This window comes from Clupea harengus, chromosome 5 (assembly GCF_900700415.2).
Source record: "Clupea harengus chromosome 5, Ch_v2.0.2, whole genome shotgun sequence".
Lineage (NCBI taxonomy): Eukaryota > Metazoa > Chordata > Actinopteri > Clupeiformes > Clupeidae > Clupea > Clupea harengus.
Window position 1 is genome coordinate 10372446 of NC_045156.1, and position 25327 is coordinate 10397772.

The 25327-nt window shown below is 41.7% G+C and overlaps 2 protein-coding genes across 4 annotated transcripts in view; one reads left to right on the top strand and one right to left on the bottom strand.

The window, feature by feature from the left end:
- mmel1 (membrane metallo-endopeptidase-like 1) overlaps nucleotides 1-7223 on the top strand; it is a 19062-nt gene extending 11839 nt beyond the window's left edge. For all 3 annotated transcript variants that reach the window (XM_031567671.2, XM_031567672.2, XM_031567670.2), the window contains exons 19-24: nucleotides 1884-2003; nucleotides 2383-2516; nucleotides 2676-2741; nucleotides 2900-2995; nucleotides 3450-3526; nucleotides 3724-7223. In XM_031567671.2, the coding sequence (XP_031423531.1) occupies nucleotides 1884-2003; nucleotides 2383-2516; nucleotides 2676-2741; nucleotides 2900-2995; nucleotides 3450-3526; nucleotides 3724-3823 (593 nt within the window). In that variant the 3' untranslated portion in view covers nucleotides 3824-7223. The remainder of the gene's footprint in view (nucleotides 1-1883; nucleotides 2004-2382; nucleotides 2517-2675; nucleotides 2742-2899; nucleotides 2996-3449; nucleotides 3527-3723) is intronic.
- Nucleotides 7224-9589: 2366 nt separating this feature from the next.
- On the bottom strand, nucleotides 9590-25063 carry prxl2b (peroxiredoxin like 2B). The gene is made up of 7 exons (XM_012838538.3): nucleotides 24870-25063; nucleotides 23825-24029; nucleotides 21627-21678; nucleotides 21243-21306; nucleotides 20020-20095; nucleotides 19452-19570; nucleotides 9590-9939 (listed from the first exon to the last, which is right to left on the bottom strand). The coding sequence occupies exons 1-7, from the start codon at nucleotides 24930-24932 to the stop codon at nucleotides 9913-9915; spliced, it is 606 nt and encodes a 201-aa protein (XP_012693992.2). The 5' UTR covers nucleotides 24933-25063; the 3' UTR covers nucleotides 9590-9912.
- Between the last annotated feature and the right edge of the window lie 264 nt (nucleotides 25064-25327).

Genomic DNA, 25327 nt, shown 5'->3' on the forward strand with positions numbered 1-25327 from the left:
TTTGACTGTCGGAGTTTCTGACAAAAGGCACCCTGTACACCTGCTTTATTCTCAAGGTGTTCCGCCTTAGAACACAGTCCACTGTGGCTAGGCTCACTGTATTGATGTTTAGGAATATGTCTTAGTCATCAATGGTTGCACTTTGTATTTGTTTACGTAATTTTACAGATACAGTACAATGGAAAATACAAGAATACTATGCTCCTGATAAGGCATTCAAACTAGTGTTTTCCTGTCATAGTAGTGTTTCTTACCTATTCCCTCTTCTGAATGTCCAGAGAATGGATGCAACTGAGAAGCGGCTTATATTTGGTTGAACCCTCTGGCCAGCCTCCTGCATTGTCAAACCATGGTTGACTATATGGTTGACCACAGTGGCCCGAATCTCATCAGAGATAATGGCTCTCCTTCTTGCTCTTTCTCTTCATCCTCTTCCTCCTCCTCCTCCTCCTCCTCTTACTCTCACTCCTCTGCCTTTCTGATCACCTCTCACATCAATGTTGCCATCAATTATTCTCCAAACCAGGAGCTAACCTGTGGCCATCATATTGCTAAAGCTTTGATTTCAAATTGCACAACAGCCTTGGAAATGGACGTTTTGCCAATTGAATAGCAGTGTGTTCTGTTTGAACACAAGGAGGTTTTGGCATTGATGAAGTGTGCAAAGTAGAGAGGATGGTGTTTAGTGTTTTGAAGAAAGTGTGGTTAACAATTGAAATTTGTGTCTAAAGCAGATAATTGTGTGTTGTGTTTTGAAGAAAGTGCGGTTAACAATTGAAATCTGTGTCTAAAGCAGATAATTGTGCTTATAGTTTAGCAGAATTGGTTTAGGGAGTTGGCACATGAGTTACAGGTTGTGGTCATTGTGCCATAAGTTCCAGTTTTTGAATGTAATCAATCGAGAAAAACTGTAAACGCTTTTATCACTGCTGCCCATTTAAACCATTTTTAAATTGAAGGTAGATGAGAAGGTGCTCCAAGCATGAAGTACCCCACAGCCACTACCCACTACCCCTGTTTTACATGTGCCTGTTAGGAGACCACCAGGGAAGTGGTGAGAGAGGCAGGGAACACACACACCCACACAAACACACATGCACACACACACACACACACACACAAACACACACACACACAAACACACAGACTCACACACACACACACACTTCATTCCCTCAGTCTCTCCCTACTCCCACTTACGCATTCTCAGTGCCCTCGGCTCAAGAGCCCCCCATGAAAATAATGACAGCCCTGCAATGCTTCTCTTTGTTGTCAGAATAAGAACTAGTTTCAGGCTCCAGTGCACACAAACTTCTGTACGGCTAAGAGCGGCCCGACGATGTGCCAAGTGCAACACATTACCGGCCGGTCACTTAACACGCAAGATTGCAAAGTGTAAGGCGATTATGTACATTGGGAGCCGCAGTAGTTTCGGCGTAATTAGGATGAGATTGCGGGTTTTAATGTTGTCGGACGTCCGCACGGCTCCTCAGGCATGATGCTGCACTGATATGCTATAGGTTTTTACTCAAGTGCTTTGGTGCTTTCATTAAGATATTTAAAAAGAGCTTACTTTGCAGACTCAAGCGGCTGAACTGAAATGAACAGAACAGAGAAAAGAAAAGCACAATCATGTTTGAAGATATAAAAAAGCTATTGTGTGTGTGGTCGGGCTTATTAGAGAATGCATTAATGTATTTTTCTAACTCTGGAATGTTCCTCTAAGTTCTCTTTTACTTTCCGCTCTGTTTTCCAGTGTGTCACTACAGTTCTGCTCTCCTTTGACACTGGACTTTCATCTGTCTGTTTATGTGCATAAATCGTCTCATCTTTCTGTCGGCCTCTCTCTCTGTCTATTTGTCTGTCGTGGACTTGTTCCATAGTTTTCCCTGCTGGAATTCTACAACCACCATTCTTCAGCAAGAACCAACTTCAGGCTCTCAACTTCGGCGGAATTGGAATGGTGATTGGCCATGAAATCATTCATGGCTTTGATGACCACGGTGAGATGATAATCTCTTTAGGTCGATCCGCTAACGTTATTAGTTCCCAGTGATGTCTTTGCCTAATGTGATTTACCAGTATGTAGAAAGGGCTTTATTACAGCCAATCTGAGCCCAGATTACATATTTTAAAAAGAGAAATGAATACATGGAGTTGAAAGAACGCCATGTTACCATTTGCCTATGGCACATTTGTATGTAGCTTTCAGTCCAATGCCCTACTGTCTTGTTGTTTTTGTGACAATGACAAATAAAGTACTTTGAACTTTGAACTTTATTCTCTGCCCCATACTTGCATTAGGCTGAGTAAGACTGAGACAGTAAGACTGAGTCTGATCGATAACATATGCCATAAGTCAAATTTCTGATTTCCATAAAGGCCGTAACTTTGACAAGGATGGGAACATGTATAACTGGTGGAGTAACTACTCAGCGGAGCACTTTAAAGAGCAGTCCCAGTGTATGGTGCATCAGTACGGAAACTTCACCTGGAAGCTGGCCGGAGGTCAAAACGTAAGCCAAAAGAGTTTCTCTGTTGAAGTCAACCGTCTTTAACCTCTTGACTTAGGACCCATTAATGAACCTTCTGAGGGTTCTTAGGTAACCAGCTTTTAGGCTTTTTTGAGGTGTAAAATAAGGCAGGATTAATAGACATCTTACCGTTTCATTCAGGTTAGCGGCATCAGCACTTTGGGGGAGAACATTGCTGATAATGGAGGAATTCGTCAAGCATATAAGGTAGAGTAATTGTATAGAGTCAAGTAGCATTATGTATGTTATGGGAGGCCTTACTGATAAAAAAACTCTCATGTATGTGTACGTGTTTTTGTGTGTGTGTGTGCGTGTGTGTTTGTGTGCATGTGTCTTTGTGTGTGTGTGTGTGTGCATGAAAACAGGCGTACCTTAAATGGGTTGAGAGGGAGGGCGAGGAGCCTCAACTGCCTGGTCTCAACATGGACCACAAACAGCTCTTCTTTCTCAACTTTGCCCAGGTGAGCACTTCAGGCAAATTTAGATTTGCCACCCCTTTACATGAAAAATGTTATTTATGCCTAATGAGATTTTCAGCAAATCACAAGTAGCCTGATTATTCACACACATACTAAATGGCCTCGGGGCTAAGTAGACAATTACAGCGGCTTTCGAAAAGGGCAGAGAATATCATCACTTCTCTCCACGCCTCTCTACTTAGCTTAGTGTTTTCACATGAGAGCTTCAGCAGCTGAACATGTGATGTGGTTTGGTGGTTAGGTATGGTGTGGTGTCTCTCTCTCTCTAGCTCTCTCTCTCTCACACACACACACACATACACACACACACAGACAGACACACAGACACACGTATGTGCACAAACACACACACACACACACACACACACACACACACACACACACACACACACACAGCAGCTTAACATGTGATGTGGTTTGGTTGCTTTTGTTTTAGGTATGGTGTGGTGCCTATAGGCCTGAATTTGCCAGCCAGTCTATCAAGACAGATTCTCACAGCCCTCTAGAGTACAGGTAGAAATCCTCTGTCTCGTCTCTGTTTTTTCTCCATCTGTCCATCCATCCACCTAGCCAGTCAGCCGTCTATCTACGGTATGTATCTTTATGTCTGTCTGTCCATCTCTCTACTTTTCTTTCCTTCTTTCTTTTTCTGTCTTTCTTTACCATGTCCAAGCATGCCCTGCTCATCTTCCTGCTCTTTTCCCATTCAGGGTTTTGGGGTCCCTGCAGAATTTTGAGGCATTCTCCGAGGCATTCCAGTGCCAAACAGGAGCCCCCATGAACCCGGAGGTGAAATGCAGAGTGTGGTAGCCATTTCTGCCCCTCCTCTTCTTCTTCCTCCTCCTCTGCGGATGGATTCACTTTGTGATTCGGGCAGCAGCTGCTGTAGGTGCCTAAAAGTCATTTTGAGCCACGACCATACCCAACAGTGGTACACTGCCTTATACCTCGCCTGGTTCCCCTGATATGGTGAATATAGATACCTACCTTGATGTGTGTGGTGTACACTGGCTGGTATATACATGTGATGTGCAAGAGCCCAGAGATTGCCGTGTTGTGCAGAGGTGTAGCTTTCAGTGCACAGTTGCAGATGTGAGGGCGTGAGGAAAGAGACCTGCTTTCGCCTGTGTGCTGCTGCTGCTTAAATTGTAGCTTTTAGTCTATTGTTGGATCTGTTTTTTCCTGTTCTTGTTGCCAAGTGACTGTTACATCGATATATATGCTCTTAAGACATGTTTGGATTGATCATCTTGTACGATGACGCGGTCAAAATGTTAGGATCTGTACAAGTCTCTCATCATATACAGCAAATTATACTGAATGTGTTTGATGGCCTAATTGGCCATTATTTGAGGTTTGCTTAATTTAGCGTTTTTAAAAATCAGATCCACAATATATATCTTCTTCGATGTTATCTTCAGTCTTTCACAGTTTAACGCTTGAAATCAAGCTGTGTGGTTTTTTTTCACGGACTGGGTACTTTCAAATAAAGGGCAGGTTTTTACAGTGTTCTATTTGCATGATTGAAATTTGCAAACGGACACACTGAGTAACAATCAGACACCGTTGATTGTGACCAGCATGAAGGATTTACTGCATTTGTAACAGGGCTGATACAGACTATACAAATTTAGCTGAAGACTCTATGACTGTTAACTTTTACACACACAGCTTTAACCGATCGGGTTCAGTGTCCACATTGACAGATTGTTTGGATTTTGGGGAGGATAAAGGTTCAATAAGATCTCATTTATTTCACAAGAAAAGCCTCAATTGATATTATTTGAAATGTACACTTATTGTTGATTATATCATGAAACTGCCTCAGTCTGTACAAAAAAAATATATATCTATATACATTGGAGGCACTGAATGTTTTATGGGGAATGAATCTGAAGCATACAGAAGGCCCCTTTTCTGATGAAGCTCCTGATAATGATGGCTAATCTGAGAGATTACCTTCATACCTGTGCCTCAAAAGTTTAGTGTTGACAGTGCCTGTAATTCCCTGTGCCATCAGTCAGAAAGAGAGAGACTAGACAGAAAGGGAGATAGAGAGAGAGAGAGAGAGAGAGAGAGAGAGAGAGAGAGAGAGAGAGAGAGAGAAGCAGCAGCCTTATGTTATGCCAAGGAATGTTCCCTTGTTCTGCTATCAACCCACCTGTGAAACAAGACAGGCTTTGTTAGTTTGGGAAGGAAAAGCATTCTGTACACATTCAAGGCCTGAAGGAGAACTGGGCGACCTCTGTTTAGTAATTTGCCCCTCCTTCTGTTTCTGAGGCCATTCCAAAGTGGGTTTACCCTAGAGGTTGATGCGGAGATGGCCCCAGCCATGGACATTCCTGCTCTTCTTGGCTTGACAGTGGACTTTAAATACATTTGGGGGGAAATTGTTTTCACAGATATTGTTAGATGGAAATAGCAGCTAACTAAACTCTATTTACTATCTTCTAAGCCACTGTTTGTCTCTGCTTGATCCTGTTGATGTGACGGCTGATATGATTTCTTGCACAAGATGTCGTCTTGTATTTCTTCTTGTGAGGCCAGCGTGTCAATGATGTGTGATGGCTGTTGACTGTCAACATGTCAATATACGGGAACATCCTCTGACATTGATGAGTGAAGTGGCAGTGAACCTGTTTCAGTGAATGTCATAGATCCTGGGAGAATAGACAAGACCCAGGCTGAGAGCAGGCATATTGGGTGAGAGTGGCTTGGTTGGAAAAGGATGTTTGTCCCTTTCCTTATCTCCCAAATTGATCATCTGCACAGAGATAAGAGGGGGGGTTAGTGTGAGTTGAGTGAGTGTGCGGACAAACACTCGGGGGGAAATAGCCTTCTCATTAGGACCCCAGCCATGGCCACCACTGTTTTTCCCCTCTTGATGAACAAGTAATGACAGCAGAACTAAAGAGCCGAGAGGAAGAGAGAGAGAGAGAGAGAGAGAGAGAGAGAGAGAGAGAGAAAGAGAAAAAGAAAGGGAGAAAGATGAAATAGGATTTAGACGAGCGCACACAGGAGTTTTTAGGAGAACAGAGATGGCGAGATGTATTTCTGAGAACTCTTGCGATGCAGCCAATAAAGAAACAAATGATGCCTTGGGCCATTATTCTGACTGTTATCTCTGGTCACAGAGACATGAATTTAAATGTGCATGTCTGTGTTTTGAGCTTTATTCCTACCTACTCTCAGCCGCTTGACTATTTAGTACTGTTACACGCATAAAGAAACCACTGCGCTATGACTGCGATGTAATGTACTGGGGTTTGGCTTTTCAGATCATTTTGTTGCGGTGTACCTGGCATGACTAAAAATTCGATATTATACACAAGGGCTGACATCAGTTAAAATTGGAATTGTAATACTCTGAACAAAATGACGTACATCCAGTTGGCATGCATATGTAAAGAAAAATGTTGTACACATTTGACCAGGAGACCTGGAAAAGTGTGATGATCTATGGTAGCTAAATGTCTGATTTAATTGTGAGTATAGAATAAAAAAATGCATGCAGCATTTCAACAAATGTTATGGGACAGAAAGTCTTATTTATGTGTACAATACATACGGAGAATACAGATACACGAGTTGTTCATGAAAGATACTGATGAATGCACTATTTCATAGTTCATGTTAACCTAAACTGCATATTTTATGTCAGATTTTCAAACTTGCCTGATCTATTTGTACTCAATCTTGTTCAAGAGAGTAGGATTGTTTATCTGCTCAAGTATAAAAATTACTTTCACATTCAGCACGACAAAGAAACAAGTTCTGGCCTGTTTAAACCTCTGATTTCATATATGAAACATATGTGATTTGTTTCTTGATATTTGTCACCAGTACGTGTTCCCTGAATGCATTTTCAGACCATGCTGCTATTCCTTGCCTATCTATATGACTGTTCTTTGTGCTTGAGATCTCTCTCTCATTAATGCCAAGATATTATCAATTAACTGAATATTTTCCTTATATCTCTATTTTGTTGTGATTGATATATGTAAAGATATAAAATATACAGTCCTGGTTTCTGTAAAGACCAGTATATGGTGACTTTTTTATGACCATTTTTATGAAAAAATGTGTATGACAAAATGTTGCTGTTCCCAAACTAAGCTGTTAAAGTATATTGTAACTTCAGGTATATCGTGTGTATACCTCTTTGAATGTCTATTGGAATATACCTGGAATAAAGCTGTGCTATAACATATCTGGATGATTGACTGTGTGAGTAATTTATTTAATATATGTCAAAATATAATTTTCATTCCATTTACTCCATTTCATTCCATGTCACACTACAAATTGTTTAACAAAAGTCAATATTACTTGAGCATACATTAGCTCTACTTATTTTTTTATTCTATCTGATGTATTTTAAGTAGGGCTGTCAATAGATAAAAAAAAATTAACTAATTAATCTCACATTTTGAAATTCATTAATCTAGATTAATCGCGATTAAAAGTTTGTTTGTCTGTTTTTTTTTTTTTACTTCCAATGAAAAATATCTCAATTTCCATACATTGTCAATCAAATGAGCTGTGACACCCAGGTAAATGTCATTGATGACTGATGTCCAGTGGTCACCAGTAAGGGTGACGGTGGCAGCTTGATCGAGGAGCTGAATTTTTCGTGCTCTCTCGCCGTCATAAAAGGAATGTATGCGAGACACAATGGTGCCCTTCGACAGTAAATCGTAAGAGTTGTCTCCTGAAGCAATTCGAATCACCTCAGTCAGCCCAACGTCCTTAACTATGTTGATGGTCCGACAGTCACCGGCAACCCAAACTGCTAAAGTGTTGGTAACCTTTTCACGGACTGGTCTAGTTATTTTACTAGAGAAGTCGTAGAGTGTGGGTTGGCGACCATCTAACCTGGGACTGCTTTCTGTCGGGTGCTTTGCATTAAGGTGATAACTTAAAGACGAGCTGCTTCTGTGATAGCTAAATTCAATTTGACAAATGCTACATACAACGTCGATTGTTCCGTAGTTTTGCCTATTAAACAGAAACTTTCCGCCCAACAATCCCTCAGCTCTCTCCATCTTCAACTACCGCAGTGGTTCTCAAACTTTTTCTGTCATTCCCCACTTTGAACAAGGGGGGCTTTTGGTAGGCCAAGCCCCCTACTTAATTTGCCCAAGGGGACACAGGTTCAAGTCTGGCCTGATGTAATTTCCCAATCCTCTCCCCACCTCTTCTCCGCATCGCTTCCTGTTCATAACTATCAAAATAAAGGCATTAAAAAATAAAATAAATAAAAATAAATCGCGGCCGCATTAATCGCATAGATTAACGCGTTAACGCTGACAGCCCTAATTTTAAGACTTACTTACAACAGACCATTTTGCATATAATCATGCAACAGGTAAGTAGCAGGCAAAAACAAGCAGAAATCTATGAAGACCCCTACATCTGGTCAATAGATTACGTTTGTGTTGTTGTTAGCAACATCAGTCATTGCAAAGCTGGCCCCCATTTAGTAAGTGGACTCTTCCGTAACATGCATATCACCAGTGCATGATACCTGGGCCCGGGACAAAACCATTTCAACAGCCCCTGCCACCACCCCAATTAAAGTAAAAAATATGCTTGGAATATTCAATGCCACAAGCTATTGTTATGTCAACATATTGAAGCATGAAGAATTGATTGATTTATGAATACGAAATAGTGCAAACACTTTCTGAAAACATATCAATTTGTCTAAATATTCCACCAATTAATGGGCAACATTTATGAGTGAGGAACACTATCTTTCCTGAACACTGCAACTTCCCCGGCTGTCCCGAGGGCCTGCGTATTACCTTCAGCATACTTCCTGCTCACTCTTTCTCTGCACTCAGGATTCAGCAACAAACCCTAGATGATTTTCCATAAGCCATTATGCAACAGTCTGCTTCACAAGGAAGAGCTTGCAATCAAGCCCTGTCGAATGAAAGCGAATAAAGAAATGAAACCCACGATATTCAAGACACCGTCGTGGGGAGCTATAACCTCACATCTCAATCAGTCACCGACTGAGCTGGAGACCTAAGACGTCTCTGCTTACTCCTTTGATCAAACCCCCCCTGCAATCAAGAGCAGCTCTCCAAGCAGGGCCATTGTGCTGTGAGCGTGTGGCCCTCTGAGGAGGAGCTGGGGCCCTTTGAGGCGAGTGGACAGGTGAGCACTTCAGTCAGGTACTCTGAGCTCATTAGAGCGGAAGGGGATATGCTTCTGCGGCGGGTGCAGAGGGCCGTTTACAGGCAAATCCAGAAAAGAGGCCGCTGGAATGCACCTCCATCAGATGCTCTGGTATCGCTACATTCATTATTCAGTGAGGGGCAATTAGGTGACATGTGTTCAGGCTAACACTGGCTACAATGATAGTTACCTACATACCTTTTTGATGTTTGTAGCAGAACATAGCTGCTATGCTGGAAGTGCCTGCTGATGAGGTTGTGTGTGAATGAGGTTAAATGTGTACAGGCTTACACTGACTACCAGTAAGTTACCTTTTGTCCATTTCTAAGGTTACAGTAGAACATAGCTTAAGTAGTATTGGAAATCATAGCTGATACATAAAAGCAGTTCTTGTGATAAATGTGCAGTCCAACGCGTAGAACTTAATTTAATCAATTGCACAAAGAATAATACAGACAAAATGTAATTCAGTTAGGACTTTGTAATTCATCAAATGAGCAAGTAGTTATTTATAAAAATATCCTTCTTTGGTTCATACATGCAAATGTGTACTGATGAACATTTACTCCTGCCTCTTTGATCCTTGGAGGTAGTTATTGATGTCAGAATCACACATTGTTTAGAAAAAAATGCAAACAGTAGATGAGTCCCAATAATCCAGTGAGCTGCTGGTGGTCCCCATCTCTCAAGGTCAGGGTTCAAGGTTCAAGTCTCTACATTGTGGAAACATCATCATTGCACTGAAAAGAAAAGAAAAACATGAAGATTAACATGAACATGAAGATCTTTGAACATCATAACAGCCAAGACTGTCTGATGATCACCTTGCAATGTTTACCTAAGAGCTCATGATCTAGCCAAAATAACCTAATGTAAGTGAATTCAAAGTATTGATAACAGTAATAAAGTGACAGTATTCAAAATAACATAGAATAGACTCGTCCGCAGAAATTACTGAAAATAATAATTAAAAAAAAACATCTTATTCATTCAAAGCACATTCTTGTTAAATCGGTTTTAACACTTTAGGTTGACCCACCATACAATCTTAATTAAATTCACCCTCTTGATCATTCCGCAGAAATACATGACCAAGTGAAACCTTTTGGGTCTGATAATAAATAAAATATTTTTAAGTAAAAGTTTATAGTGAGCAGATACAAAAGGGAAACCATGAATATTTAAAATTAAGAATAATTTTAAACTGTGCATTTGGTGACCAGATGAAAACTAGGTATTTATTTTCATGATTATTCACATTTTTCTGTCATGGGATTCTCCTAGCATCTCATTTTCAAATTGCTCATCACTTGCTGCCAAGAAAATGACATCCTTCCATTCTGTGCTCCGGCGGCAAAGCATTGATAAGGTGGAAATATGTACGGATTGTTCTGAGCCAGTTTCTTTGTTTCCTATATACAGAGCGAACCGGTTTTTTTGGAGCGCACACACACACACACACACACAACAGACAGCTATAGGACCATGAGGGGCAATTTCCTGTATTGGACAAAAAGTGTATTGGATTAGTACCTTTAACCACCATCACAGATTTAAAAATATACTACGTTAACTTAAAGCAGCAATATGGAGTTCTGTTCCAAAACTAGGCATGCAAAAACCTTGCAAACACCACCAACAGCCCAGTTGACACTGATAGAAGTTTGCCAACACACATTTGAGGATGGTACCAAAACTAGTTGCCTATAAAACCATACCTCAAAAAGTGTAAAATTGTTGCATAGTGTTACTTTAATGCTGTGGCATTGGCCCCCTCGTACAAAAGTCAACGCATCACTTGATTTGGCTACTAAACATCGTTCTCTCCTGGGTGTTTACAAATTGACAAAAGTCTAAAAGTGTATAAACCATGCTTGCTCTCACACTTCACTCTTTGGTGCAGGAGCTCCACGCGGGCTGTGTTCAAACATATGTGGGTAGCCGCCCTGCATCCTACAGCCTCTTAAATGGGGCAGACAGGAAGCCGTGGAAAAGCAGGGGTTGGAAAAGCAGGGGGTGTGGTGCTCTTTTAAAGTGCACAGAAAGGGAAAGGTACTTCTTGTTCTTCCACAGCCGCTGGCCTATTACAAGAAGATCTATTTCCAAACACACACGGGCTGCTATTGTGTCTCTTGTCTTGGCAGCAGAGGGTTCCAAAATATATTTATTCCCTTGAGTCTAGCACACTTCATCCCCTCCTCCCCAAATCATAAGATGTTGGCTGAACAGACTCAGGCCCATCGTGACTTTTGTATGAGCGTCCTAAATCATCCCAGGATAGGAAGGATCATTGCAAAAAATGGGGGGGGGGGGGGTTGTTTGGACTAACAACATTGTGCCAATAAAAAAATTAACTTTTTTTAATCTGACTGTTAAATGCTTAAAACAGTTTATAAATATGCCGAATAGGACAGAGTGGCCTCTTTAGATGAAACCCACATGTAGCCTAATAAACCGCTATCCTGTCAACAGCAAAAGACACATCCTGCAGCTACTGCCAGCTGACCTTTAATTGGGGCTAACATTGACATGTGAGAAAAACTGCACTGTCCTAGTATGACCCCTCTGGCACCAATAGGCTTTGCCTTGCTACTCCTATATTCTGGGGGTAAGAGTAAAAACAATAGTGACAAGCAAAAGTAGAACAAACAAACAAACTTCTGTGGGATACACTCCTAGAATTATTCCCACCTACCCACAAGTCTTCACACAGTAGCGTGGTGCAGCAACCAGGGGGAAAGAAGCTGACGGAGAGGTGCGGACTGCCACCTCAGGTCTGTGTCACAGCCTCCCGCACCCTTCCACTGACCTCTGACATCTTGTCACCTCCACTGATGTTGTGTAACATTTGCTAAGATAAGTTGTATGTATATATATATATGTGTGTGTGTGTGTGTGTGTGTGTGACGGTGCACATACGTGACCACCACGGCAGCATTGAGCTGCCTTCATTAAGGAGCAGGGTGCTAGTGTTTCTTTTATGTGTGTGTTGCATGTTCAATGTTTGTATCCATGTGCAGTTTATATGTTTCGCTTGTGTTTATATATTATGGCTGCTTTATTATGTGCCGGCTATGCCGTCACCAAGCCCTAGTACTTTGTGTACGTTTTTCCCAGCTGTATGGGACTGTGGCTGCTGTGAGCCTAAATGTTTAAGTATGGCTGCTCTGAGCCACAGGTGTGGGTGCCTGCCTATGACACACCTGCAATCAATAATTGGCATGAGCCAATTGCAGGTAAGTGTCAAGGCTACTTAAACCTGCCTTTTTCTTTTGTTCAGGAGAGCCACCGTTTAATACAGTTTTTCTCGATTGATTACATTCAAAAACTGGAACTTATGGCACAATGACCACAACCTGTAACTCATGTGCCAACTCCCTAAACCAATTCTGCTAAACTATAAGCACAATTATGTGCTTTAGACACAAATTTCAATTGTTAACCGCACTTTCTTCAAAACACAACACACAATTATGTGCTTTAGACACAAATTTCAATTGTTAACCACACTTTCTTCAAAACACTAAACACCATCCTCTCTACTTTGCACACTTCATCAATGCCAAAACCTCCTTGTGTTCAGACAGAACACACTGCTATTCAATTGGCAAAACTTCCATTTCAAAGGCTGTTGTGCAATTTGAAATCAAAGCTTTAGCAATATGATGGCCACAGGTTAGCTCCTGGTTTGGAGAACAATTGATGGCAACATTGAAGTGAGAGGTGATCAGAAAGGCAGAGGAGTGAGAGTAAGAGGAGGAGGAGGAGGAGGAAGAGGATGAAGAGAAAGAGCAAGAAGGAGAGCCATTATCTCTGATGAGATTCGGGCCACTGTGGTCAACCATATGGTCAACCATGGTTTGACCATGCATGAGGCTGGCCAGAGGGTTCAACCAAATATAAGCCGCTTCTCAGTTGCATCCATTCTCTGGACATTCAGAAGAGGGAATAGGTAAGAAACACTACTATGACAGGAAAACACTAGTTTGAATGCCTTATCAGGAGCATAGTATTCTTGTATTTTCCATTGTACTGTATCTGTAAAATTACGTAAACAAATACAAAGTGCAACCATTGATGACCAAGACATATTCCTAAACATCAATACAGTGAGCCTAGCCACAGTGGACTGTGTTCTAAGGCGGAACACCTTGAGAATAAAGCAGGTGTACAGGGTGCCTTTTGTCAGAAACTCCGACAGTCAAACAGTTATGCTATGACTATGTGCAAGTAAGTCATATACATTTTCACAACTGATTGCGTCCTATCAGCACTGACACATTACTGTACTGTATTGTAATCCAATCCAATGTTACAGTTTTTCTCGATTGCTTACACACATGAAGCATGCCTCGTTTTCTCAAAACTCTAAACACAAATCCCTAAACCACTCACACAAAATGCAACAACATTCACAACACTGTGTAGGTCTATTTCTGATAGCACATTGTCAATATTGTCTTGAGCTAGAACAGGATGCAGTAGTTTTTTGTCCTTTTTTATTTTACATTTTTCTTTCTTTTTTTTGTTGACTGTACTGGCCTATATCCTATTGTTTGTTCTGTGCAAATCATTTACACATTCATTGGTGTTTGCTGTGATGTATAGGCTACAGCACTTTTGGAAAAAATAAAGAAATATTTTAGTTGTTACTGTATATTTGTGTGTTGTTTTATATTTGCGTAAAAACATTATACAGTTATATTTTACTACAGGAGTAAGCGTATAGTAACATAATGTTCCTGATAAGGCCTTCATACTGGTGTTTTCCCATTTCATAGTAGTGTTTTCCATTGAGCACATCAGTGTTCAATCGATGCTTAGAATGTCTACTCATATAATGGGCTGTGTTTGTCATTAGAAAACAAAGTACCCTTTTGAGGTGACATAACACTGTTTTGAAAGCAAAGTTGCCTTTTGCAGGATGTATAAAGGGTTTTGCATTTTGTGTGAGTGGTTTTGGGATTTGTGTTTAGAGTTTTGAGGAAACGAGGCATGCTTTCAAAAAATGTGTGTTAGCAATTGAGAAAAACTGTAAGACGTAAGTCTTGGAGCTCTCACAGGGATTAGCTAATGTGGTCCTTTTTACTTATTTAGTCGACTGTTTATTGCTCATTTGATTGTGGCTATGATGCCTAGTTATTTGTCTTTTTGAAAAGTGTAATTTATATTTATTTATTATTGTCATTGTTTTTATTGCCTTATGGCCTTACTTGGATTTAATAAAATGCCCATCTCTTTAACCATCTTCTACCTGAGTCTTCTCTGAGACAACATCTTGCTCAAGACGCAAAGCTATCCCGACCTTTAACAGTGTGGGTGTGTGTGCTTGTTTGCACTGCATTTGATGACTACACAAAATGAGATCAAGAATAAACGGCAAAGGTGGCAGTCAGCCAACTCTCACGCTCTTCTTCTGCCATCTTCTCAGAGTTGGGAAAAATGTAAACACACTGCAGAATCAAGTAGCTACTTTGGTTTGAAGCCAATTACCTACAGTGAAAAGTAAGCATCCATTTCCTCATAACTACAAAGATGCTTCCTGCTGCTGTCCATGCTTCTGTACGTGCCTCCACAGTTCAGTTCCCAAGGACAACACGTTGAGATATGCAACAAGTCTTCAAGTCTTACCAGTTACAGTCTAACAACTGGCTAAAATGTCAATTCTAAAACTGATTGTTCCAATCCTTGATTGTGATTGGCTAAATCGCGTTCCATGCCGTTGTAAAATACAGCATAACCTTTCAAGTTGTCCTCATAACATTCTATGATAACATTCCATATTACTGCGCATGGAATATTTCAAAGAAAGAAAGACGTTACAAAGCTGTCGCTGGCCTAGAGGGGAGAGAGATTATAGCAGTGACGGGACATAGACAGGTGCGAGTTGTCACTGAAATCGTACTGGCGTCCAAATTACAGCGAGAGGAAGGAGTGGAGCAACATCCTTGCAACATCATCTGGGACACTGAAGCGTCAACATCAAGATACCCCTGTCGCTGCACCAGCAAAGAGGAGCCCGTTTGAAAACAATTTCCACAATTGCAGTATTAATGGCGATATACAATTTAATGTGAATAAATAAGCACCCCTTTTTTGTCGGTAGCGCAAGTGTTCCGTCTGGCTGTTGCATGGCAACGATTTATTTAGGAACTATACTTTGTAGTGGCGGAAGAATGACAGTTTGTTATTAAACTATTTTGTTTCTTAAATGTAATTGTCGCTTCGCGTCGTGCCTAACAACTCCCCTTACCTGTTCTAAAATCAGCGCAAACCACGGCCTCTTGGGGCTTATTGCTTAAATGTAATGTATGGTATGTGTTTAATTGACCTATTACCGTTTCATGCAATCGAGTGGCAGATGCTGACTTGGCCCAGGGAAGAGAAGTGAAGGTTTATGGGAGATCCTTCAGTAACGATCCGCATGATGATAGAGGGTATTGAGAGACCTCTGGCTTATAGTTGGACAGGAAGACCTCACCTCAACAGCCCAGCTACTGCAGGAACAGTAAGCCTCGACGGAAAGACAAAGGGACTTCTGTCTGTGTCCTACAAAGAGAACCTGCTGCCAGTGCTTGACCTACACCAGGGTTTCCCAACCATTGGTGGGCCGCCGAGCACCATCCAGTGGGCCACGAAAATGTTTCAGTTTTTTTTTTTTTCACGAATTTTGCACGAAGAACGGATTTTTAGTTGAGAACAATATTAATTACGGATGTCAAAATGAACGCGTTAATCTATGAGATTATTGTGGCCGAGATGAATGCGATAAAATACTTTAACGCAACTTTGTTTACTTCCGGTGTGCTTTGACCCCTGACACGAAACCGCCGGGTGCCTGCAGTCAGTTAGATAGGAGAGACCAAGACGGTAGTTGAAGATGGAGAGCTGAGGGATTGTTGGGCGGAAAGTTTCTGTTTAAGTTTCTGCTTAAAAATGATGGAACAATCGACAAAACTAAAGTTGTATGTAGCATTTTGTCAAGCTGAATTTAGCGATCACAGAAGCAGCTCGTCTTTAAGTTATCACCGTAATGCAAAGCACCCGACAGAAAGCAGTCCCAGGTTAGATGGTCGCCAACCCACACTCCACGACTTCTCTAGGAAAGTAACTAGACCAGTCCGTGAAAATGTTACCAACGCTGTAGAAAAATTGAAAGAATGACAGCACTTGTAATGTCATACTCCCGAAAACTACTCAAATTCAGTGTAAATACAACCCTGATTATATTAGATTTGGTTTTGTGAATGGAGGTGACGTCGTCGTTGAGCCCAGGGCGCAGTGTGTCGAGTGCATTAAGCTGTCTAATGAGGCGCTCAAACCTGAATCGACATTTGGAGACGCGACATCCAGCCCTCACATACAGAACTGGAAAGGATGAAAGGTAGCCCGTTCCTTTTAAAACAAGTTAGGCGAGTCGACGGACGTCAGTAAAGCTGGATTAGTGCTGTTTTTTGTGCGTTATCAATGGAGTGATATTCTACAAGAGGACATGCTTTTCTGCGCAGAGCTACCAACTCGAACTACTGCCCAGGAATGCTCGGTTCTATTTATGTTGATAATAGATTGCAGCCACAGATTTAAATCATTATTTCAATTATTTGAATCATTATATTGACCTATTTGAACCTATTTATTTGAACATTATTTTAACCTATTTGTTTGCATGTCTGAAGCATCACCTATTTTAATTAGGCCTAGCTGAGTGGTCTTGTTTACATGTTTCATCACTTGTTTTGAGTCCATGCTATCTTTTGAGTCTATTCTGGTTTTATTTCCTTGCTTGTTTGCTGTGCACAAATAGACATAGGCCTACTGCAATTAAGTTTCTTTATTTCAAAACTCTTTTGGATAATAAATCCCTTTTGACTGAAAATGCTCTGTGCGGTTTTATGTTGTTTTCTGGTGCACAATACAATTTAGATTATCTAAAGGAAGATTTTCTTGTATTAATTACTAGGCTCCCACCTGTAGCAGGTGCTGATGTTGCTCTTTGTGACACATAACAATCGCTTATTAATAAGAATGGAATATAGATTAGCTAAAATAAGCGGGGTCTGTTGGGCCCCGACCTGTTACCAATACGAAAAGGTTGGGAACCCCTGACCTACACGAAGGTCACCAGAGGTAAAAGGAGTGAGATCGAGTTTTGCATGAGGAGGGACCTATGGTATCAGGTGACACTGCTTTCAATGCTGTGCTTTATGTGCTGAATGTTGACACAGTATACTAGAGATAGGCAGGTGTGTCATGGCAAACACTGCAGTAAGCAATCATATGTCAACATATAAAATGGAAGGCAGTTGGGCTAGGATGATAGGCAATTTTGAGTAGATGTTTAAATGAGGACTGAACTATTTCTAACTTAAAATTCTGGGTGTTTTGAACGTACAGTATACTGATTAAATCCTTTGCACCTAAATATTGTATTTTACAATTGACATTTAACTGGATCATAACACACTGAAAATGCAAAAAAAAGAGACTGAAAGTATCTACAATAATGTACGGAATGAGTACGGAAAAGCCTCTCCTCTAGGGAATACAGACTATAGAAAGGCACTCCCTGAAGCTATAGGTAAAAGGAAATGAATTCCTTTGAATGTTTGTTTGGAATGGTGGCTTCCCCAAACACCATTGTGTATGTCACAGACCAGTGATGTCAGCTTCTGTGAATGACATAAGTCACTGCTTATTTTTATCACTGTTTATTTTTACTTCATCTGGTTTATTTTTGTAAGTCTTCTCGTCTCTACCACAGCTGCCCTTGTATGGCGAGTAGAACAAGACCAACAGTAAACTTAAAATTAAAACCTAAACTTAAAACATTAAATTCAATTCTGATAAAAAAAGTCTGAAGTCCGACAACAAGTCTATGCTATGCATCAGCTAGAGCTGAAAAGAGTTCAAGAAAAGGGAAGTAAAACACGTGGAATGACTGTCCACTGGGGAGACTCAACAAGGTCAGAGGGCAACGTTTTGAGTTTTGCTGTTTAGGTGATCTTACACAAAGGTTTCCTTAACCCAAGGAAGTGAACCTATGACTTACCACATCACAAGATTTCAGACATGTTAATAAAAACAACCCAAGTTTAACTCTCCTCCACTCCATGAAGTGGAAATGGAAAACTGATGGGTGTGTACCTGTTTGTCATAACTGTAAACCCAGACATGATTTTGACAGTTACTCTGTGCCTATGCAAATGCTTCACAAATAGGCTACTTCAAACATTTTCACTGTGAAACACTGCAGTTTGTCATAGTTCCAATGCTGAAATCAAAATTCTTAAATCAAACTTTAAGATGAAAGCCTCTTCTCAATAAAAGGATAGCTAAGTGCTAAACGTGCAAATTAAGTTATTAGTGAATTGAAGAATAGCTTTAGCTTAAAATGAGAACATCTTATGTATTTTCAATGTGTTTGGTTTTAAGGCTAAACATGTTTACTTAGGTCTCCAGAGGCTTAATGCACAAAAATAATAAAATGTCCCTGTTCCGTTGTTTTCAAGGAATTACTTTCCTGTGATGTGTGTGCAGCAGTATTCAGTTAATGTGTGTGTGTGTGTGTGTGTGTGTGTGTGTGTGTGTGTGTGTGTGAGAGAGAGAGTGTGTGTTTGTGGCATGGTGTCCCCAGTGATATCCTGTTTTGGATCACGAAGTAGGAAAATAAATTGATCTATCTGCAAATCATCACATAAAATATTTTCATTGCATTTTTTCCACAATAATTTCTAGAATGTTGTGGTGTTCTGACAGAGGACACTTAGCCCGCTCGGATACGATTCTCTGGCGTAATAAAACACACAGGATAAAGCTGCTGTGTCTCAGAGACAGGCTTCTAAATTGTAGCACTATTTACTCTGGCATATGTCTAACACTCAGTACTGAAAAACTTCCAAGTATGTACTTCCAAAACACGTCACGGTCTTTCTCAATCGTGCTTCAGTGCCAGACTTGACTCTGTGAACCCCGCTGGTAATTTTACCAGTAAACTATTATTGTGTGTGTTTACCCACAAGCGACCAGACATACTCTCTACCCCATGGAGTTTTAAAAGATATGGTTAAACTAAACACTGGCAATGTTATTTACATTACAAACTTAACACTGGCAATGTTATGATTTTAACAGTATCATGAGACCATAGTCATATCTTAAACCACAAATCTCATCCATGTCCATTATAGCTGGCTTATGTCATCTGACGGTTATTTGCTGACAGACATCCATATCATTACGTGGGGCCCCTCACCTGCGGCCTCTGTCCAGCTTCCACACTGGCTGAGATGCCCAGGGCTTTGGCTATGTCTTCCAGGGGGATATGATCTCCCGGCGTGTCCTGGATGAAGTGCAGAAGCACCTTCTCACCACCTAAGAACACAAACACAAGGGTGTGTGAGACACAACTCAGACGCTGGCAGGTTCTGGAGCAGAGCTGGTCCTGCGGTTGCCCTGTCAGATCTGTGCCAGATGAAAGCCAGATCCAATCCCAGGAAATCCGTTAACTGGAAGAGACTCTCCGCTGAGTTTACCAACCACAGAAAATGTACTTCAAGCTCTGGATTACACAGGCATTGCTCTCAGTTTTAGCATTCTTCTTCCTATGCCTTGGCAACATCTCCTACCTTTAAGCTCATTCCCAACGTTGGTACTAAGTACCACACTGCCCCCTAGTGATTGAAGCTTTCAATACCCACTAAGCTTTATGAAAGAGTCTGTATAGTCAGATCGCTGACCCTCATTTTGACTGTTAGCTTGATGAAAACAGGACAAAGGTTTCTCAAGATATATGACATAATATTTTATTTATCTAAACATACCTTTTGCCACAATAAGCATGCCACCACTCTGCAGGAGATCCCCTGTGAAGTTCCCCTGGATTCCGCCAGCACTTGCCTACAGGACATGGGTTTGGAAGAATAAAGACACATTTAGGATCCATGCTGTTTCCTGTAATATAATGTTATTCTGCAGACATGGTTCAGAGTCACCTTTGTGTCAGTCATTTTATAACTGATTTAACAACAGCTTCTATGCTACAGTCAAACATAAAAAAAACAGGTCTGCTTTTACCAGTGGCCTTATGCCTTTATTGTGTAATTACGTACATTTCTGTGTGTTGTTGGGCAGGTCAGGTCATGATAAGGCCTGACTGTGTCAGATTCCCCAGAACAAATAAGACAAAAGGTTCAAAAACATACTAAGTCCACCTGTAAAGATTCTCAGCCTACTGAAACCATCATGGGATTCTCCTGCCACAGAGAGCGAGCGAAGAGCCTGTCATGGCTACATGCCCACATCAAAGACAGAGCCCCACAATACAAACACCAGTGAGAGCAGCAGGCTAAGGATAAGCACAGGGCCGGAAACACTGCTCTATGGCTCCCTCTAGAGGACAAGCACAGGGGTGGAAACACTGCTCTATGGCTCGCTGCTGAAACTCAGGTCACATCAGATCCCTCTGTGGCAGGTCCCTTTAGATGTAAACAGGACTATAGACTCTCAACAGACTATCCAACTCACGGTGTTGCAGGTCAGCTGCTATCACAGTTCTTTGTATTTATATGTGCTATCCCCCCTGGCACAGTGCTATCCCCACTGTAAGGGGACCATATTTCTGAGACAAAATCCGGGGACATTTTCAGTTCAGACACGTAAACACCTCCAAAACAGTGTAATGTTTTTATCTTTATAAACGGAAAACAGGGACTGTCCCCGGAAACCGGGGACGTCTGGTCACCCTACCCCACTGGCACAGTGCTATCCCCACTGGCACAGTGCTATCCCCACTGGCACAGTGCTATCCCCCCTGGCACAGTGCTATCCCCACTGGCACAGTGCTATCCCCCCTGGCACAGTGCTATCCCCACTGGCACAGTGCTACCCCCCTAGCACAGTGCTATCCCCACTAGCACCTCACCCAGGAATAGATCCAGCCCTGACCTTACACAGATATGCTTCAAATCAGGGCCAGATCTGTTCCAGTTAGCTACTATCGTGATTATGCAAAGAGGTGACATGCAGAGTTGCACTTCCAGTTTACCTTTGATGAGACATCTCGCACTTTCTTCCCCATGGCAGCAGGAACCACACTTAAAGCATTGTACCTACAGGAGAATATCCAGCAACAAAATAAATAAATATCTCTAGTCATCAATCCCAGCACTCAGCACTTGTGTGAAGATGATTGATTTTAAGAAATTACATATATGAAACTGCCTCCTCAAATTATGCATAATTTTGGGTAACTATAAGCCACTTGGTTAGTTATGAAGGCTTGGCTCGTGTTAACAGAGTACACTCCACGGCAGAAATGATCTCATGTAATACCTCGCTATTATGCAGATTGTATAATCACACATTTTTAATCTTACAAATTACAAAAATGAAGAGTATAACAGAGTATGTGTGGAAATAAACATTTAACCTTTTAAAACCAAGGTCCTTGTAGCTTTTTTTCTTCTCATCAACGTAGACATCTGCAGGAAAAGCACAATGGAAATCCCATTAAGGCATGTTTGCTTTCGGCCATATGTCTTTGTGTGCACTAAGGCAACCAACCAAGCGCTCTTTATTGCACATGAAATGAGAGTTCATGACCTCCGCCATTAACTGTGTCAAAAGGCAGGGCGTGTAAACCATTCTGAGGTACGATTTGACAGGCAGCTATAAACGGCTTCCTAATCAACGAGACGTGGTTATAAAATGGCGTTTTAATGATAGAAAGGGTGGAACAAAGATGCTGGGGAACGGAGGAAATGAGGCATGAAAACGGGAGAAACATGTTTTGGAGAAAGACTGATGTCTTTTAGCAACGTCTATAAAGGTAAACTGCATAACTAAAATCACCACAACGGGGAGACAAAACAAAGAACATAACAAAGAACATTACACTCCATGTCCAGTATTGCTAAATACCACAACATTACAATCACTTAAAGTTTTAACGTCTTGGTCTCGCATGGAAGAAAGTCTCTACCTTTTTAAGTAGGAGTCCTCTGGTGGATTAGAAGGACTAGTTCTGAAATGGGCCTCAGGAAGAGTTTAGGCCTATCCTCTCCTGACCTCTCTGACCTCTGCTCACCAAACCTGCTCAGCAGAGCCTTTGCTTGGACACACCTTGGTTACCAGTCAAATTCGCCAGCAGTTTCCTTTGGCTTGAGAGTCTCTGGCGAGGCCAACGCTGCCAGGTTGACTAATTGCTTCAGGTTTGACTAATTGCTTTGCCATTTGCTGCGTGTCTGGAGGGTGGACAAGTACTGCTTCTTCCATCTGTCCCAGAAAATGTTTGGCGAGGCTTTTCACTTGCTGCGACTGACGCTTGCAAATCCACCTGCTAGCGCTGGCTGCGTTCTAACCTTTTGTGTGAGGAGAGCTGAGGGGGAAACATTATAGGGTCCGTAGGGATGGTTGTAGCGCCACTGTTTAGGTTGGGTTGATCTGCGGATGGATTTGACCCTGTTTTTAACAGACAAAGGACCTTCCTGTCTTTTAATGAGCGGGCCGTCTGAGGCTATTCCTGAAGATGTGCATTCTCTTTCTGTATTCTCTTACTTCCTTGCTGCGGTCTCTGAACTACAAAAAGCAACAACAAAAATGGAAACAGTGGAAGCTTTGTTGAATGTCTGTGTCATGTGATGGCCACTGCTGTGATGGCCACTGTTTCTTTCCCAAACTGGACAAGAACCCCCAGTAGTGGATTGTTAAGGTCAGGGCCATTCAGGACGGCATCATTTAAACACCATCATGCTGTGCGCTTGAGGCAAAGCCTGTATCACCCATACCCGGCCTGTTTTTTTGGGATGATACACACCAAAGATTGGAAGGTACCAACGTTCCTGTTCATCTGTAAGGTGTGGTGCAAGCTCAACATGACCATTCTCAAAGATCTTAGCCATGAACGAAAGATGATCTTTCATGTCTGGCTTTCTTTGAAGGTTGCACTTGAGTGACAAGAGGCAGAGAAACGCTTGGGCCCTATTGTTCGGCAGACGTCGTCTCCTAATTCTAAATGGGAGAGGCGACATCCAGCTGTTGATCCATGAGGCTCAAGAAAGCCTCGTCTTCGAATGAGGGGACAACTGTATCGTCCTTGTGTCTTCTTTGGAAGATGGAACATCCCAGGCTGTCTTCATCACACTTGCTCGTAAGTCTCTGAATACTGCATGTTGCTGTACGTTTCTTCCACTATGAAGTGGTTGGGACATGCCTGAGAGAAAGTTGGATGTCCATTCTCCAGAGCATTTGAGTAAAAGCTACTGACAGTAGTAGGTGTGTGCAGACAGTCCCCGGCCATAGAGTATATTGCCAGTGATAGATTCAACTTGGTGTCCACTGGGGCAGTTCATGGAGGCATTCTGTTTAGTAGGCCCACATTGTTAGGGGAGAAGATATTCTCATTGTCCATGGTAGGTGTGCGTTGCTGCATGTGGTTGGCACTCATTATTTGTTCAAGTTATAGTAAGAGCATGGGAGTAATTTCGGTTTGAAAAGTGCTGGGGACATAGGTGGGATTTTACATTATCTTACATTACGGTTAACTGCATAACTAAAATCACAGTTAGGGGGAGACAAAACACCGAACATAACAATGACTGATGGTTTGAAGAGAGTAGTGCTGCTCACCTCCCTTGAAGAAGCCTCCCGCCTTGAACTCATCTACCCCAAGCAGCTCAGGCCCCACACCGACGAGAGCTACTCCGCTAGCCTTAAGGTTAGGCTCCAGCTTGCTGACCTCTGAGGCAGTCCACCTGCAGATCTGACAGCCAAACCGCCGCAGAAAGAAAAGCACCACGGTCTGCTCCCGCCACAACGTCCCCAGTTCCACGTTCTAAGACACAAAGAAGGCATTACAAAAGATGTTTGATAGGGTCCCTCTTGGTATCAGATAGGCCTACACCACAAATGGTTAAAGAGGGGTGTCATGTGGCATATCTCCTACAAGCTCTAGTTTTCTGAGTCAAAATTCAAACCACAATAAAAAAAATAGGCTACGCTAGAAACTTAACTGAACCTCTCAACTCAAACGTCAGGCTACTGAGATTAACCACTGAATAACTATAGCGAATGGAGTAAACTCGCCCCAATGAGACAGCACAAACTAAACAGACAGTAGGGGGCCCACAAATAGCTTCAGCCTACCATCTACAAGACTTATTAAGCCTTATTTACTAAAATGTACAGTAATTATGGTAAAGCTTCAGTACGCTGCGCCTTCATTCCACCCAGAGCTGTAGAACAAACCGGCTCTGATTCCTCCTATACTTGTCCCATCAATCACTCGCAGCATGATACCCTGAAGTTAGCTAACGAGTCCCTAATGCACGCCTTTTCCCACGGGGGGGAAGTGTTTACCATTGACATCGCTCAGGGAACCAATATTAACGTTACAATGGTCAATTACTGACACGAATGTTGCAAAGATAATTCTGCAATGCTGTGCCTAATACAATAATGCGTCGTTAACATACACACACATGAGGAAGAAGATGACATCTCTGATGTGTGTCTTGTGAATTTGAATCAAGTTGTGCATATTCTTCTACCAAACCAGTGGCAAACACGTTAGCTAACAAATGGTAACCTATTTTTTTGCTTGATATGTAGGTGTAACTTGAAGCATTGCCTGGATCACTGCCGTTAATGAATCGTTCTTAAACTTTTTACATACCTCCCCAGATGCAGCGTTTTTCAATACATTCGAACTTATTTTGGCTAGGTCCAAATGTGCCATCTTTGAATATGTCTGTCAGTGATTATCGAGGTTCTCTAAACTAAATTCCTAGCTGTCAAACGAGTGAACATTAGCAAGTAAAACTATTACATACACTGTTTATAACAACTGTCATCTGTAACCACGCCCCAGACTATGTAACTATGCATCGCCTTTTAACTGACGTGTGAAATGGACCCATCACAAACCAAGACACACCTAAGAAGGCGGGTTTAATTGCATAAACTTTCAAAGTCTGCAGTTTACACAAGCAGTGGTCTTGTTGGAGAAAACCAGGAAATCTGGCGTTAGATGTAGGCTACCGCTAAAGAACAGGCTACTCTCATATTGCTGGGGTTCAGCTAAATCGGTCATAAACCACGCACCTGGGTTTCATAAGGTTAAACCTGGGAACG